The sequence below is a fragment of the Lontra canadensis genome, unplaced genomic scaffold (genome assembly GCF_010015895.1).
Source record: "Lontra canadensis isolate GAN:19392208 unplaced genomic scaffold, GSC_riverotter_1.0 scaffold60, whole genome shotgun sequence".
Classification (NCBI taxonomy): Eukaryota; Metazoa; Chordata; class Mammalia; order Carnivora; family Mustelidae; genus Lontra; species Lontra canadensis.
Genome location: NW_022631054.1, coordinates 10050824 through 10069071, shown reverse-complemented (window position 1 = coordinate 10069071; position 18248 = coordinate 10050824). Strand labels below are relative to the sequence as shown.

At 43.5% G+C, this 18248-nt stretch overlaps 1 protein-coding gene across 5 annotated transcripts in view; it reads right to left on the bottom strand.

Moving 5' to 3' along the window:
* Positions 1–18248, bottom strand: part of ST3GAL3 (ST3 beta-galactoside alpha-2,3-sialyltransferase 3) — a 188120-nt gene that overhangs the window by 153469 nt on the left and 16403 nt on the right. For all 5 annotated transcript variants that reach the window (XM_032877539.1, XM_032877542.1, XM_032877541.1 and 2 more), the window contains exon 2: positions 9845–9989. In XM_032877539.1, the coding sequence (XP_032733430.1) occupies positions 9845–9959 (115 nt within the window). In that variant the 5' untranslated portion in view covers positions 9960–9989. The remainder of the gene's footprint in view (positions 1–9844; positions 9990–18248) is intronic.

Sequence of the window (18248 nt, the reverse complement as noted above, 5' to 3'; positions counted from 1 at the left end):
CCAGCTAAAAGATGTGTGTATACTTCAATTGATTAGTTATTACAAGACCATGTTCCAGAATGGCTTTGCTACTCTACTTTCCCTCCAGCAAAGAATACTGGTTATTATATTCTATTTTTTTTTAAGATTTTTTTTTTTAATTTTTAATTTTTTTGGGGGGGGGGCAGAGAGAGAGACAGCAAGAGAGAGAACATGAGCAGGTGGAGTGGGAGAGGGAGAAGCAGGCTTCCTGCCAAGTAGGGAACCCAACGCAGGGCTCAATCTCAGGACCCTGGGATCACTACCTGAGCCGAAGGCAGCCACTCAAAGACTGAGCCAAGCAGGTGCCCCACTGGTTACTATATTCTAACATTCCTGCCAACACTGGCCATTATCCAGCATTCTTTTGTCAGTCTAAGAAGTATAAAGTAGTATCTTCTTTTAATTTTAATATTTGTTATAGCCCAGAGTTTGAATATCTATTCCTACGCTTAGCCTAGGGGCTTTTTATTCTGTAAATTCTTTGTTCTAATTCTTTGCCCATTTTCCTTTTTTTAAAGATTATATATAAGAGAGAGAGCAGGGGGAGGAGCAGAGGGAAAGGGACAAGACTCCACGCTAAGCACGGAGCTGGCCGGGGAGCTCAACCTCACAGCCCCAAATCACAACCCGAACTAAAATCAAGAGTTGGTGACTTAACCAACTGAGCCACTCAGGAATCCCTCTTTGCCCATTTTCTACCGGGAATGCTGCCTTGTCCTTCTTGATTTGCAGGAATTCCTTGTGTATTCTAAATATAAACCCTAGCAAGTTTTTTTTTTTAATTCCAGTATAGTTAACAAACATTGGAATTGTCTTCTCCCAACATATTATCTGCACATTAACTTCGCCTACAATGTCCTCAAAGGCACAAAAATCTCAATGAGCATTCTGTGCACACACGGAATGAACATGTACTCTGCCATTACCGGGTAAAGTGTTCTATAAATGTCAATTAGGTAAAGGTAGTTCATTGAGTTGCTTAGATCTTCTATATCCTTACAGATTTTTGACTCATTTTATTAATTACTGAGAGAAGGATATTAATATATTTGAACATGATGGTGGATCTGTTCCTTTCTCCCTTTTAGTCTTAACAGTTTTTGCTTAATGAAGTTTGATGCTCTCTGATTAGGTACATCCATTTTTATGTAAGTCTTCCTAGTAAATTGCTCCTTTTATCATTATGTAATGACCCTCTACAATCTCTTACAATGTTCTTTCTTAAGGTACGTGCTGAAATTAATATAGCTAGGCCAGCTTTCTTATGCTTACTGTTTATATATTTTCCATCCTTTAAATCTGAACCTGTTTTATTTTTTTTAAGATTTATTTATTTATGCGCATGGGGTCAGAGTGGCAGAGGAAAGGGAAAGGAAAACCCAAGCCCACTCGGCACCCAGCGATGCCAGGTCCATTCCCACGACCCCAAGATCACAACCCGAGCTGAAACCAAGAGTCGGATGCTCAGCCAACTGGGCCAGCCAGGGGCCCCGACTTTGAACCCGTTTTTAAATTTAAAATCTAGGTCTCTCCTGTCGGGACATACATCATGCTTTGTTAACTACTCTGACCACATCTGCCTCTAGCGGGAGCTTTAATCCATTCATGTGTAAACGCAATCGCCGATATAGTCAGGAACAAGTCAGCTATCTTACCATTTGTCTTCCATTTCGCTCTTCTGTTTTGGGCTCTTTCTATTGCTGTTTTCTCACTTTCTTTGGGGTTAACTGGATATTTTTCTAGTGCTTTTTATTTCTTCTTTGGCTTCGCAGATATATATTTGGCGGGGGACAGGGGTTGTTCCTGTTGTTTTTTCCCCGTAGTTGTTAGCTCCCCTCTGCCCATTCTTTGGGTAAGTTTTATCACATCTTACTTCTACACATACTCTAAATCTCATTCCATCTGGCTATTACTTTTGCTTTAAGCAATTGTCTTTTAAGCAAATTATAAAAGAAAAAATGAAAAAGAGTCTTTTATATTACCCATTATTTTTACCATTTTCCGTGATCTTCATTTTTTCCTATAGATTCAAGTTTCCACCTGGTCTCAGGTCCTGGTGTCCCAAAGGATATCTGTTAGTATTGCTTTTTCTTTTCTTTCTTTTTTTTTTTGTAATGCCATTCTGCTAGCAGCAAATTCTCTTAACTTTTCTTTGTTTGAAAAAAGGTCTTCATTTCATCTTCGTTTTTTTTTTTTTTTTTTAAAGATTCTACCTATAGGGGCGCCTGGGTGGCTCAGTGGGTTAAAGCCTCTGCCTTCGGCTCAGGCCATGGTCTCAGGGTCCTTGGATGGAGCCCTGCATCATGCTCTCTGCTCAGCAGGGAGCCTGCTTTCCCCTCTCTCTCTGCCTGCCTCTCTGCCTACTTGTGATATCTCTCTCTCTCTGTCAAATATGTAAATAAATAAAATCTTTAAAAAAAAAGAAAAGAAAAGAAAAAGATTCTATCTATCTATTTGACAGAGAGACACAGCGAGCAAGGGATGTGGGGCTCCATTCCAGGACCCTGGGATCATGACCTGAGCCAACCAGCTGAGCCACCCAGGCGCCCCTCATCCACATTTTGAAAGATATTTTTAACCGATAAAGAATTCTGAGACAATTGGTTTTTTTATTTTGTTTTGTTTTTGTTTTTCCCAGCACTTTAAAGATCCCTCATTGTGTGAACTCCACTGTTTACGGTGATGGGTCAAGTGGGATTTCTTACCCCCATTGGAATGTTTCTTTTTCTCCATTTTCAAGATATTCACTTTAGATTTCAGATGTTTGACTATGATACACCTAGATTTTCCCAATATTTATCCTTAAAGTTTGCTGACATTCTTAGATCTATAATCCAGTCAGTGTTTTTCACCACACTTAGGAAGTTTTCAGCCATTATGTCTTCAAATTTTTTTCTGTCCCATACTCACACATACTAGACAATTTTATATTGTGCCATAGGTCCCTGAGGCTGTTCATTTTTCTTCCATAGTTTTTTCTTTCTGTGTTTCAGACTGGATCATTTCTATTGCACTCTTTTCAAGTGTGCTGACCTCTGTTATATTCCAACTACGGTTAAGTGAAAACTTCATTTTCTCTTCCAATACTTTTCAGTACTACAATTTTTTTTTTTAATAGTTTTGATTTCTCTGCTGGGACTACTTACTATTCACTGTCTTTTTCTGTAATTCTTTAAATTATTTGTAATAGCTACTTTCCTAAGTCCAATATTTGAGCTATCTCATCTACTGACCTTTTTTTTTTCTCTTGAATATGGATCACAATTTCCTCGGTGTCTGTTTGTCTAGTAACTTTTTACTGAACACTGAAGAGTGGGGATGGGCATGCGGAAACATACAAATACTGAAGAGCATCGATGTGTATACTGCCTGACCTTGAATCTGTGTAGGCATGATTCTATGCAATGTTTAGTGTGGATCTGAGGAAATCCAGGGCATTTTCGACTTCTCTAACGTGGTGGGACCCAACCTTCAAAATCTGCACTGGTAGGGCTTGGTTTTCGTCTTGTTAGGGTGAGTCTTGAGAAGATCTTACTCTAGAGCAGGATCTTTATTCTTACAGCCTGGACTTGCTGGCATCTCAGTGCCAGGGGCAGTAAAACGGTCATGAGCCTTCTCCGCCCTGGCCAGGCTGGCACTTCAAAGTCCCTGATGCTTCGGCTACCCACGTGTTGACCTCTACTTGACCTACCCACTACCCATCCTGAGGATGTGGTTAATTTCAGCGGTTTTGCCCTGTTCACATACAGCCCAGTCCTCAGCTACAGACTCATGGGAACTGCCCTCGACCCCAGACTTTCAGGACCCTGACCCTGTTCAGTGACAACCCATGTCATGGACTCTAACCACTTTAGCTGCCTTATGCTCTGAGCAGTGCAGTCTGTTTTGATCCCAGCTCTCTGAACAGGGCTGGGAAACTGCCTCCTCCCTGCCCCCAAGAGAACTGTGGAGCTCACCTCACGAGTCTTCCTTTTCTTAGAGACTGAAATTTTCTACTGCCTACTGCTTGACAAGAGTTGCTTCATTTATTCTGTCCTGTGTGACAACTACGGAGAGAGGGCTGGCCTAATACCAGTTGCCATTATTACAAGCAGCACAGGGCCACCCTAAGCTACAGGCTAAAAATGCCAGCCTCCCTTTCATTTTTAAGATGGAAAACTGAGAGTTAATATAATTTCCTATGTCTATAAGCTAAACTTAATCTACTCTTCTCCCAATATCAGATCCGAACTCCAACTTACGCGCCAGATGGTATTCTCCACAGTAATAAGATCAATAATGCATATTTTATAATCTCTCAGTTATGATCTTTTTGTAAATATGGGTAAGAACACAGAGGGAGCTGCTATATTGATAAACGTGGTAGTATGAATTTTTAAAGGTCTCATAAGAAATTAATCCTACTCCTATAAAATATCCACTTTAATTTATGAAATATGAATAGATAAAAATAATAAAGTATGCAAAGTGTCCATGAAACAGACCGTTAAGTATCAGGTCTACTGATACAACTCTCCAAGGCCTGACCTGAATAAAGCATCAGAGCCAAGAGAAATGTCAGTATTTTGTCTCCATTTTGGAGATGATGAAACCGAAGTACACCCACTCCTCCCAAGACTGTGTCGATTTGTCCATTAAGTTAAATAACATGTACATATATATTTCTATCATACTATATATGTGTGTGTGTATACATGCACACACATACGTATGATAATTCTACAGTACTTCTTTTTCTCATTTTTAGAGCAGAACTAGGTTCACAGCAAACTGAGGGGCAAGTACAGAGATGTCCCGTGTATCTGCGGACCCCATACATGAATATCCTCCCCCATCATCAATATCCCTCATTAGAGTGGTATACACTCAAAAGTCCACTACACTGAAAGTCCACAGCTGATGTAAGGATTTATGCTTCGTGTTACATAGTCTCTGTGTTTGGACAAAAGTACAAAAACATATTCATATTATGATATCATAAAGATGTGCCACCCTAAAAATTCTCTACGCCCTGTGTGTATGTCACTTCCCTCACTTCCAACCTTGGCAACCACTAATCCTTTTATCGTCTCCCTAGTTTTGCCTTTTCCAGAAATGTCATAAAGCTGGAATCATGCAGTATACAGCATCTTCAGATTGGCTTCTTTCACTTAGAAATATGCATTTCAGGGGGCGCGAGGGTGGCTCAGTTGGTTGAACATTTGCCTTGGCTCAGGTCATGGTCCCAGGGTCCTGGGATTGAGCCCTGCCTGCATCGGGCTCTCTGCTCAGTGCAGAGCCTGCTTCTCCTTCTCCTCCCCACTTGTGCTCTTGGTCTCTATCTCTGTCTTGCTCTCTCAAATAAATAAATAAAATATTTAAAAAGAAAGAAACATGCATTTAAGGCTCTTGTGTGTCTTTTCATAACTTGATAGTTTATTTCTTTTTAGTGCTTGATAATACTCCACTGTCTGGATCTACCACAGTTCATTCAACTACTGAAGGACATCTTGGTTGCTTCCAAGTTTTGGCAATTATGAATAAAGCTGCTATAAACATCTGTAGGCAGGGTTTTTGTGTGAACATAAGCTTTCAACTCCTTTGGGTAAATACCACAGAATGTGACCAGATCACAGAGTTAGACATCTTTAGTATTATAAGAAACTGCCAAACTGTTTTCCAAAATCACTGTACCATTTTGCACTCCCATCAGCAATGAATGAGAGCCCCGCTGCTCCACATCCTCACCAGCATTTGGTGTTATCAGTGTTCTAGATTTCAACCATTCTCATAGATATGTGGTGGTATCTCAGCATTGTTGTTTTGTCTATTTGTCTGAAGTAGGCTCCATGCCCGACACTGGGCTTGAACTCATGACCCTGAGATGAAGAGTCACATGCTCTCTACCAACTGAACCACCCAAGCACCCCAAGCTACAGAACTTTTGAAAAATAGTTGAGGGGTGCCTGGGTGGCTCAGTCAGTTGAGTATTCAACCCCGATCTTGGCTCTGGTCTCCATCCCAGGGTCTTTAAATCAGGCCCCACACTGGGCTCCATAAATAAAATAAAATTTAATAAAAAAATAGATTTAAAAACAAGTTGGTAACTAGACCAATCTTATACTTAAAGTCTTTCAGGTTAAGCATCTGACCCAAGTCCTAGCGATCTGACCAAGACTTGACCACGCACAGCTCTAAGCAGCTCAAAACAAAGCAGTCTGCATCCTGCCACAGTATGTCTTGGGATTAATGAAATCATGATATTTTCCATCTGGAAAGGATTCTATGCTCCAAAAGGGCATTTCATACAGACGTCTCTTTCAGAATGCAACATGTGAGAGCTGTTTGAGTTCTTTCTCGTGTTACAGGCCATGAGCATAAAGGCCTATGCAATTTACATCCGGTTTACACAGAGCAGCATATGGCCCATAATAGGAATATACTACTTATTAAGTTAGTAATTTAATAATAGAAATCTCTAGACCCCTCTCTACCACCACACTATGAAGGAATTCCAATACATCATCTTGGTAAGTCACAAAAAGTATAAAAATGCAGGAAACATAATGCTAAAGACATTTATATTTCAAAACTTGTAAATGCCCACACATGGAAGACACACAGACTCTCACTAAGCCTCTCTGAAGCCTGAGCATCTATGTCTGTAAGACAGGAGAGCAATGATCCATCTACACTAGGAGGATCGAATGGAACTGGGAATGTGACGTTCTCATGACAGGATGGACACAGACCTGAGACTCTCATCACTAAGCCACTGCTCTCATTATTAGCCGCAGCACAGGTATCAACCACAGCCTAACTCTCCCTCCTCCACTGTCATCTCCCTGCCTTCAGGAGCTCCCTCCAGCGGACTTTGCCCCTTCTGGGCCTTGGTTAGCCATCACAGTTAGTCGTAGTACCCTGCTCTCCTGCTCTCCGATGTGACAGCACAGAAAACAATGTTCCAGTAAGTCCGTCTAAAACAACCTATTCAAAGCCAAGTATCTGAAAGGCGTGGAAGTCGGAATAACAAAAAGATGCAAACAGTGGTTAGTCAGCTGATAATTCACTCACAGGAAATTCACTCACAGGAAAGATAATTCTTAAACTAATAGAGCAAGCCTACAGCACTCACTCGTGACAGCACCACGTCATCTCCTGCCTCGTACACCCCTGTCTTCTGAGGCACTTTCTTTCTTTCCCTTCCCCTTACTCCCTCCTTTTTCTTTTTCCACCACCCTCCTGATGCTCTCTACCCTTTCTTCAGAATCCCACTCCTCTCTTCTTACCAATCAGAATACAGAATTCAGTCCTACCCTTAGTCTTCGTACTTACTGTACTTTTTAATAACATAATGGACATAGTTTTTTTAAAGACAAATCAGGGGATGCCTGGGTGGCTCACTCAGTTAAGCGTCCAACTCTTGACAGACTCTTGATCTGGCTCAGGTCATAATCTCAAGGTTGTTCTGTGCCCTGATCTGGAGCTCTGCTCAAGATTCTGTTTCCCTCTCCTTCTGTCTCTCCCCACTTGCTCCTATACCCACATCTCTCTCTAAAATAAATAAATAAAATCCCTTAAAAAATTTTTTTAAAACTGGGGGCAGCTGGAGGACTCAGTCAGTTAAGAGCCCGCCTTCGGCTCAGGTCATGATCCCAGAGCTCTGGGATCCAGCCCCATGTCCTGGCTCCCTGCTCAGCAGGAGGCCTGCTTCTCCCTCTCCCTCTGCCTCTGCTCCCTGCTTGTGCATGCATGCTCTCTCTCTTTCTCTCTCAAATACATAAATAATCTTTAAAAAAAATTTTTTTTTCATAAAGATAAATCAGGATTCAATCCCAGCTCTACTAATTAGGTGTACAACTTAGGTAAATCAATTAAATACTTCTGTTTACTCAGCTGGAAAACAGGGATAACAGCATCTCCACATGTTTAGAGTGAGAAGCAAATTTTCTTAAAGTTTAGTTAGTTATTTGAGAGGGGAGGGAGAGCAGAGTATGGGGGGAAAGCAGAGAGAAAGGGAGAGGAACAGACAGGCTCCCAGCTGAGTAGGGAGCCTGATGTGGGACTCGATCCCAGGACCTAGAGATCATGACCCTAGTGGAAGGCAGATGCTTAACCGACTGAGCCCCAAGAAGTAAATTAACTTAGATTTCTAAGTTGTCTAGCCTAAAACCTGATATATAATAGTCTTTCCATAAAGTTAATGTCCTTCTCAACTTCTCTGGGAAAATATTATCTAATTCTTGGGTATGTTGTCTACAGGTCAGTAGTTCTCAAGAAAAAAGGAGACCTCCATTCCTTGAATCTGTTCCCATCTATTTTACAGATACAGCTGAATCCATCCATTATGGATATACACAGTGCCTTTCACCACAGAATTTTGTATGGCCCTGACACAAACACTTTATTCTGGGTAGTCTCCTTGATTTTAAAAATAAGTTGGACGAGAGAAATTTAAATAAACTTTGGAAACCCAAAATAATTATTTAAAATTATAAGCTATGCATGTAAGAACCACTTAAACATCTAATATAAATCAAGAAATTAAAGATAAACACTACATTTTAAAAAATTGGCTTGAAACTGCTTCAGAAGTTTGGGCCAGGTAAGAAATAAGTGAACTACTTCATTGGAATGGTTCCCATACTAAGGTCTCAATACACTAGCAGGCCAGTTGCCAGCGGCCTCTTCTAATTCATTCTAACAGATTTTAACCTCACACCTAGAGACTGACTCTACTCTTTTTTTTTTTTTTTTAAGATTTTATTTATTTATTTGACAGAGATCACTAGTAGGCAGAGAGGCAGGCAGAGGGGAGGGGGAAGCAGGCTCCCCGCTGAGCAGAGAGCCTGATGTGGGGCTTGATTCCAGGACCCCGAGATCATGACCTGAGCCGAAGGCAGAGGCTTAACCCACTGAGCCACCCAGGCACCCCGAGACCGGCTCTACTCTTGAGTGAATTCTATACTGGTATCCAGTTGACGTTTGTAAAAACAAAATGATCTTAGAGAAATCACATTCACTAGGAATCAAGATCCAGGCTCAGACAGACAACAGACAAAAGAACCAAAAGGAAAACTACTTATGGCCACTGTGGGACACTTCAAGCTACCTCCAAGAAGAGAACATGCAAAGGTCAATGCAGCCCACAGTGAGCCCTTCAACCCCGAGCCTAAAACCACACCACGGGCCGCACTGGGTGAATCGAAACCGAGTCGGAGTTAAGCAGAAGGCTAGGTGGGAAACACTGTGCAGCCCAGAGGCCGAAGGTACAAGCCAAAGAAAGGGATTAGGAGATACGGGGAGGTGGGAGGAAAAGCCGTTTTTCCATTCAGGTACAAGTTCAGGGCCAGGAAGGGCAAAATAATTAGGTAAGCAAAATTTCTTCAGGGGCAATAAAGCAAAGACAATATTAAATTGAAAAGTGAAAATTCAAAGGAAGAGGTAGAGGTGACTGTTTTCAGGGCAGGAGAAAATCGACTTCAATCCCCACCCCGAAGGCAGTGAAGACACATGGGCGTGGCAAGACACCACAGTCATTAAAAAGAACAGCCTTCAAAAAACTAGACTTACTGGTAGGGTCTGGGGTTTTATTGCAGAATAGCGTGTTTTTACCGCGATCATAAAAGGATACGCCATGGCATGCAGTTTTTTTGAAAAACATCAACCTACAGCAACAGAAATGGCAGGCAAGGTCTGAGTCCCTACCAAGCAGGAGGGTGTGGCTTCCTCTCACTGCCTGTCTCTGAAGAATAGGTGAGCCCCGCAGCCCCAGCCCCTTGGCTCCCAGGTAGCGCTCTGGGCTGGGCTTCTCCTGGGGATGGGCTGGAGTGGCCATACTTACTGGAGTCCTCCCACTGGAGTAAATGGAGCTTCCACGCAGAATAATACAAAAATCCCAGTACCAGAAAAAGGCAGAGGGCTAGCAGCAGATTGCGCACAAATACCAAGAGTCCCATCTTCACATGATTTACGATTTCCTACATGACCTAAAAAATAAAAAAATAAAAATAAAAAAATAAAAAAAATAAAAAATAAACCAATTTAGGTCTTAAAGGATAAAGCAGTCACCTTGGTGATACACTCTACCTTAAAATAAGTGCGTATGGGAGAATGGCCACAGGAAGAGCCACCTAAAGTTACCATTGAGCTCCCCACGTGGCATCCTCCAACCTGCTAGTCCTGGTCTCAAGAAACAGCTTCAGCAGTCACTCAGCACCCAAGGCAGAAATCAGCAATCATCCCTGCATCCCTCCTCTCCCTCATCCCCAGCATCCAATCAATGACCAAATTCTGGCAATCCCAACCCGCCAGGTAAGTCCCCAGTCACAGCCCCTGCCCCCCCATCACTACCCTGGTCCGCGCCACCACTGCAGTCCCAGAGGAAAGCTCCCTGCCTCCACACTGTACTCTTTCCAAATCCACTTTCCACAAAGAAGTGGGATGGATCCGTTAATAACACAAAATTGGACATTGCTCTCCTGCTCGAACCCCTCTGTGTTCGTGTTCCACTGCGGCTGAAACAGAGAAACCACAGACTCGGAGGCTCAGGGTTCTGGCGGTCCGAAGTCCAGCTCTGGTGGGGCTCAGCAGGGTTCTCTGCGTGGGGTCTCCCAAGAGCCAAAGCCAAGGGGGCAGCATAGAGCTGAGGGGGGCCGTAGAGCTCTTCATCTTCTTCAACTTTTGAGATGGAAATGGGGCACGGTTAATCGTTACACTGGGACTACAGGTATAAACTGGGGTGGTCCAGACAGACCCGGCCATAGGGCCAGGCTCCGCTCCGCAGATTCTGAAGATGAAGCCGCCTCCAAGCTCATTTGCCTTCCAGCTGCTGGCTGAAGGCAATTCCCTGCAGCTGCAGGGCCAAGGTCCCCAGCTCCCTGCTCCGGATCACACAGTCTCCTGGTCTCTACGTGGCCCCCTGCAGCCACGGCGGGCTAGATCCCTCTCACACAGAATCTCTCCGTATGGCCCTTCTACCACACCTTTCTTCTGCCTCCAGTCAGAGAAACGTCTCTTGGCTTCTCAGGCTCCTGTGCTTAGGTTGGGCCCACTTGAAGAATCCAGGATAATCTCCCCATTTTAAGGTCTGTAGTCTTTTTTTTTTTTTAATTTATTTATTTGACAGATGAGAGATCACAAGCAGGCAGAGAGGCAGGCAGAGAGAGAGGGGGAGAAGCAGGCTCCCCAATGAGCAGAGAGCCCGATGAGGGGCTCGATCCCAGGACCCTGAGATCATGACCTGAGCCAAAGGCAGAGGCTTTAACCCACTGAGCCACCCAGGCGCCCCAGGTCTGTAGCCTTAACTGCATCTGCAAAGCCCCTTCAGCCACATGATGGGACATATTTATGGATTCTAGGGATGCGGGTGTGGACATCTTTGGGGTGCCATTCTGCCTCACACACCTTTCACTAAATTCTCAATCCCTTTAAAATGAAGTCATTGCTCCTTAGAGACTAGCAGCTTCTGACTGTGCCCCTATTTTACTCTTTAGACCATCTCTTGCACCTCCCAGCCTTGTCTGTGTCCTGTGCCTTTCTTCTTCCAACTCCCTGAACATAGCCCTGTTGTTTCTCCCCTTGAGGCCTGCTGGGACATTCTCCGCCACACCACTGTTTCACTGGTGTCACGTTCTCTGATGCTCACCTGAAATGGAACATCCACGCCCCCCACCCCCTCCTCACTCAGATAGCTTAGCCAGGAAATAACACATGAAATTACATATAAATACCATGAAGTGATAAAATGTTATTATTTGCAGATTTAACTGTCCATCCAGAAAAGCGAAGAGAAACAACTGAAAAAAAACTTTAGAACTAATACATAGGTAATTAGAAGATTAAATTACAAAAAATCAACAGCTTTTTTTTTTTTTTTTAAGATTTTATTTATTTATTTGACAGAGAGAGATCACAAGCAGGCAGAGAGGCAGGCAGAGAGAGAGGAGGAAGCAGGCTCCCTGCTGAGCAGAGAGCCCGATGCGGGGCTCGATCCCAGGACCCTGAGATCATGACCTGAGCCGAAGGCAGCGGCTTAACCCACTGAGCCACCCAGGCGCCCCCCAGCTTTTTTTTTTTTTTTAAGTTTTATTTATTTAAGTAATCTACACCCCACAGGGGCCTCAAACTCACAACCCCAAGATTAAGAGTCAAATGCCCTTCCAGCTAAGCCAACCAGGTGTCCCATAAAAATCCATAAGTTCTTGCAGGCTCCTCAAGAGGTTAAAAACAGAGCTACCCTATGACCCAGCGATTGTACCCCAAAGATATAAAAATAATGATCTTAAGGTGCACCTGCACCCCAATTTTTATAGCAGCAATGTCCACAATAGCCAAACTGTGGAAAGAGCTCAGATGTCCATCAACAGAGGAATGGATAAAGAAGATGTGATACATTTATACAATAAAATACTATGCAGCCATCAAAAAATGAAACCTTGCCATTTGCAATGACGTGGATGGACCTAGAAGGTATTATGCTGAGCAAAATAAGTCAGTCAAAGAAAGACAATTATCACACGGTTTCACTCATATGAAGAATATAAGAAACAGTGCAGGGGAACATAGGGGAAGGGTGGGAAAACTAAATGGGAAGAAATCAGAGAGGGAGACAAACCATGTGGGACTCTTAACTACAGGAAACAAACTGAGGGTTGCTGGAGGGGAGGGGAGTGGAGGGATGGGGTTACTGACAGGCATCAAGGAGGGCACATGATGTGATGAGCACTCGGTGTTAAAAGCAACTGATGAATTACTCAACTCTACGTCTGAGACTAATGATGTCGTATATGTTGGCTAATTGAATTTAAATTTTTAAAAAAGAAGGTAAAATCAACAGCTTCTTAAAAACTATGCAAACAACACCGAGGAGAAGATGTAAGGGGAAGGATTCCACTCATGGTGGCAACAAAATCTATAAAATATCTAAAAATAAACAGGAGGAAATGGGCAAGAATTTTACTAACGGACATAAGAGAACTGAATAAATAAAGACACATAATAGGCTCCTAAGTGAGAAGTTTCAATATTGGAAATATGTCAGTTCTCTGTAACTCCAGTCTGACTTGTCAAAACCCATGGTTAAATCCAAAGTTACTCTGAAGACTTCATGCCCAAGAAGAGCCCAGAAATTTCTTTAAATAAAAAATAATGAGATGAGGATATGCCTCACCAGATATCAAAACCAACTCAAAGCTGTAATTCTTAAGATCGATGGGCACTGGCACAGGAAAAGACAAATAGGTCAGTAGAGCAGAGTCTACAAATGAGCTCTCAGAAGAGACAGAGATACACACACACACACACACACACATAAAAATGAATTTACCTTATCTATCTATACATGAGTTTATTCTACGATAAGCACATAAATTTCATAAAGAAAAAACCACGATAGGATACACAGCTAACTGCTGATGTGGTTAACTCCAGGAAACAGGATGAAACAATGAGAAGTGCTTTTTCCTTTATATCCTTCTAAGTTAAAGTTATTTGTTGTAAGTCACAAGCCTTACCTCTAAAATTTTTTTAAGATTTATTTACTTGAGGGAGAGAGAGCGAGCGAGCGCATGAGCCAGAGGGGCAGAGGGAGAGGGAGAGAGAATCTTAAGCAGATTCCACACTTAACGCAGAGCCTGATGTGGAACTTGACCTCACGACCCTGAGATCATGACCTGAGCAGACACTTAACCGACTGAGCTACACATTGTAGCTCAAACAACACATTGTAGAAATGGAAACTGGTGGACTCGTTCAGGAGCAACTGGACAACAGCTACTGAAATTTCTAACAGTCATGCCCCTCGACCCAGCGTTTCCATTTCGGTGACTTTTACCGACAGCAACATTCCAACAAATACTTTACAAGATGTGTACCTGAATGTTCATTAGCAACACTCATTTTAAGAACAAAATACTGGGAAAAAATTCAAATGTCCATCAATAGGGAACCAAATAGATGAATCATGGTACGTCTATGCAGTGACATCCAGATCAGTGGGGGTCGTGGCAGGAAAACAGATGGCACATGCAGAGGAATTAACCAAAGGAAGTGAATCATGGGGGGTTTTATAGCTATGTGATTAGAGTTAAAGGAACCAACCAGGGGGTGGTGAAGCACCCGAGGACTCTCCACTGTAGGAAGCCACTTCTGCCTTTGAGGCAACAGAGCAGGAGACGGAAGGGTGTCCCTGGAGCCCCAGCAAGGGGCGGAGGCGAGTAAGAAATGCTCTGACTTCTCTCAGCACTCGCCCTCTGATCCCTCAGTATCTTTTATCAGCTGATTCCAACGGGAAGCCAGAAGGCAAGGAAGCGGAGATGATGCCGTTCTTCAAGGTCAGACACCAGCACAGAGGACACAAGGTGGGTAGTGATCAATGAAGGCAGGAGAACAACAAGTATAAAGTATGATGTACCAGCCAGACAGAATGGTGCACAGCTGTCTGTCCTGACATGGGAAAAACGTCTAGTCTATACCGCTAAATGAAAAAAAAAAAAAAAAAAAAAAAAAACGAGTTGTAGATTAGTAACGAACCTGTACATATGGCCACATACTGGTCACAAACAAGGGCGACAGGAACACTGAAAACTAAGGTTCCATATTCAGTCCATAGTTAATATGCACCAAACTGCAGACAATGGCTACCTCCAAAAAGTGAAGGGGGATTGTTTTTCACAATCTTATTAGTGTATTTATTTTTAATTTTTATTTTTATATTTATGCACATAACAAACATAGAAAGTTTTCAAATTGAAAGAGAAATTAGAGACTTGCAGTTCCAGCAACACAAAGGACAAGGTATCCCATCTGGTGCTTCCAATGGTAACAAATTTAAGCTGTAAGCAGCCTGTTGGAAAGCCTTTCCTCTGGGCAGGCGGCTGGTCCCAGCCCCACCCCCTCCTTCCTGTCCTGAAGGCAGCTGTGACAACCTGAGCTGCCGTGGTCATGACCAAGACCTAAAGCTCCAGCAGACATAAAATCATGGGTCAGTCCACAGATTTAACCCATGCATTCAGCAAACAGCACAGTGAGAAGGCTGAACTAGTCTGCTACTTTACTTCTATCTTTTCCATTACAGAAAAGGTTCTTCCAGAACCTTTTCCAAAGAGGAACCCAAAGAGGAAACCAATTTCCAAAAGTGGAGAGCATACAAAGAACTGAGTAAAAGCTTAAAATAAGTCAAAACTTTCAACACCAGGAAAAGAACAACTCAAGACTCGGAAAGAGATACACTTTCAAACTCGCTGCTAGGACAAAAGCTTGAGGCTGTAGGGGGAACGGGTCTCACACTTGGCCTGGTGGTGGGAAGGGCTGGGCCATGCCTAACGAAATCACATGTGCTTTTGCCCTTTAACCCAATAACCTCACTTTTAAGAAACTATCCCAAGGGTGCCAGGGTGGCCCCGTCCGTTGAGCTTTCTACTCGTGACTCTGGCTGAGGTCATGATCTCAGGGTGCTGGGATGGAGCCCTGTTCTGGGCTCTGTGCTCCATAAAGAGTCTGCTTGAGATTCTTTCTCTCCCTCCCCTCTGCCCCTCCCCCTGCTCACTCTCCCTCTTGCTCTTTCTCCCTCTCTCTAAAATAAATACTTTCTTTTTAAAAAAAGAAACTATCCCAGAGACACATGGATAAAAATTCAAAATGACTTGTGCACATGGCTATTCACTGCTGCACTATTTGTGATATGAGAGAGTAAGTCCTTCAATAGGGGTTGAATAAGCTAAGGTATATACCCCCAGAATAGAGGGTGATGCAGCCAAAAGGCATGAGCTCTCTCCCGGTCTTCCTTTCTGAATAATCTAATCTAAAAGCCATCAAGCCTTGGGCACCAATCAAGGCAGGCATGCCTACGTGGAATGAAGAGAGGCGTGGGGCATCAGGCTATTATGAAGGGTCCTGGGGGTGTGGGAACCCGCGATACTGGAATTGACCAAGTAAGTAAATGTACTGAGGCATACAGGAGCCGGACTTCTCAATGACAGAAAAGGGAGTTGCAAATAGGAAAAGGGAAAAACCAGAATAAATGTGGGGAGTTGTACTCAAGTTGAAGGGATGGGTGTGAGTGGATAGGTTCTGGTAGATAAAGATACAAAAATATGAGAAAAGACAGTGTGTGTGCCTTTGTGTGATACTTGGCATACGTTCCCTCGCTGCGGTCACTGACAAGGGCCTAGCAGCAGGCATGCCCCAATTCCAAGGAGCACATCTGGCACCTGGAGCTTGGTTTTTAAATACGACTCTCCCCTAATGGGAACCAGGGATCCCTGGAAGAATGGCTGATTGCACGGCTGAGGCAAAGGAGGCACAAACAAGCCAAGGCTGGGCTTTTTCGTGGTGCCTGGAAGCAAGAAGAGACTAAGAGGGTGAGGCCGTGTCAGAAGGAAAAAGCAGCCAGTGGAGAGGCTCCTAATGGTCAGCTCTGGAACAATTCAGACCACTAATAACAGATTACAACCCACGAAAGAAGAGCCTAATAAATGAGGAGAGGGGAGAACGCTCCCTTAGAGCAGAATGCCAACTGATGAATGCAGAAGGAATAATGTAATCACAAAGTCACCATTTGGGGACCAGGTCAGTAATAATTCAGCTAAAGACACATCAAAGAATGCTCAAGTTAAGGGGTAGAATTTTGAGAAATGGGGTGTTGTACAGTCTTCAAGTATGCGCCCACCAGATGCTTCTTAATTACAGAGGGGGGTGGAGAGGAGACTGACGACGGAGCCATCCGACAGACTCCGCCATAAACGAGCTGTGGGCTCTACGGGAGTTCTCTGTAGTATTTTTTCAACTTTTTTGTAATTACTTCAAATTATTTCAAGAGAAAAAGAAATAAACCAAATGCTCAAATGTTCAAATAAACGTCCAAATGAGAGATGTGGCAGCCACTTAAGATGTAATTTATGGGAAAAAAAAAAAGATGTAATTTATGAAAACATTTTAATGACACGGGGAAACGGTTATGATACACTATTAAATGAAGAAAGAGACAAGTAAAAAAGAAGAAAAGAAAAGGACTAGAATAAAACATAAAAACACTAACACTAGATTAATACTTATGATTGTTCGGGCTGTAGGAGCTCACTTGGCCTCCCTGCACAGCCATAAAAAAGCACGCAGGTAAAGAAAACTGCAGTAAGCCCGTTTGGGCCATCGAGGGAATGCAGCAATCCAGACTCATCCCCTTCCCGTGTATTCATCTTGGGGAAGGAGATGTCCCTCTTCTGTCCAGAGCTGACGCAGCAAACACTAAGAGCTAGGAGTTATGCAGAGCACAGGGGGACACTAAGACAATCAAACTCATACCCTGCCCTAGAGGGTCACTAAGTTTGCCGCTGACGTCTTAACTGTCAAACCCACTGGACGTGATTATCCTCCAATGCCTTGACCTTTCTGCGGCATCTGCGACTGAGAGAGACAGGACAGCACAGTGGGAGGGCCCTTCCTCTGCCTTCTCTGCCGACCATTGCCAGCTCATCTTTATGGCTCTGTTCAAGTCTTACCTCCCTTGGGAAGCTTTCCTTACTCATAGCCCTATACTCCATGTCTGCTCCCGTATCGTCCCATGCCTACCTGCATCACAGTATTTATGAAACATCATGCCCGCTCCTCTGTCTCTGCAAAGGAGGAGTACACCACCTGAAAGCATGATCTCTAACTTAGCTCTGTGAATCACCTGAGCCTACTAGCACAGCGCCCATACATAGCAACACTTGAGAAGTGTGTGTTTAAAGAATAAACTACTGGGGGGCGCCTGGGGGGCTCAGTTGGTTGAGCGACTGCCTTCGGCTCAGGTCATGATCCTGGAGTCCCGGGATCCAGTTCCTCGTCGGGCTCCCAGCTCCACGGGGAGTCTGCTTCTCCCTCTGACCTTCTCCTCGCTCATGCTCTCTCTCACTGTCTCTCTCTCTCTCTCAAATAAATAAATAAAATATTTTTAAAAAAAGAATAAACTACTGTAGGGGCGCCTGGGTGGCTCAGTGGGTTTAGCCGCTGCCTTCGGCTCAGGTCATGATCTCAGGGTCCTGGGATCGAGCCCCGTGTCGGGCTCTCTGCTCAGCAGGGAGCCTGCTTCCTCCTCTCTCTCTGCCTGCCTCTCTGCCTGCTTTGTGATCTCTCTCTGTCAAATAAATAAATAAAATCTTTAAAAAAAAAAAAAAAGAATAAACTACTGTATTTCTAATTACATGTCCCAATTCCAGACACGATCTAAGCTGTACACATTCCAAAATTAACATCCTGAAGGCATGATT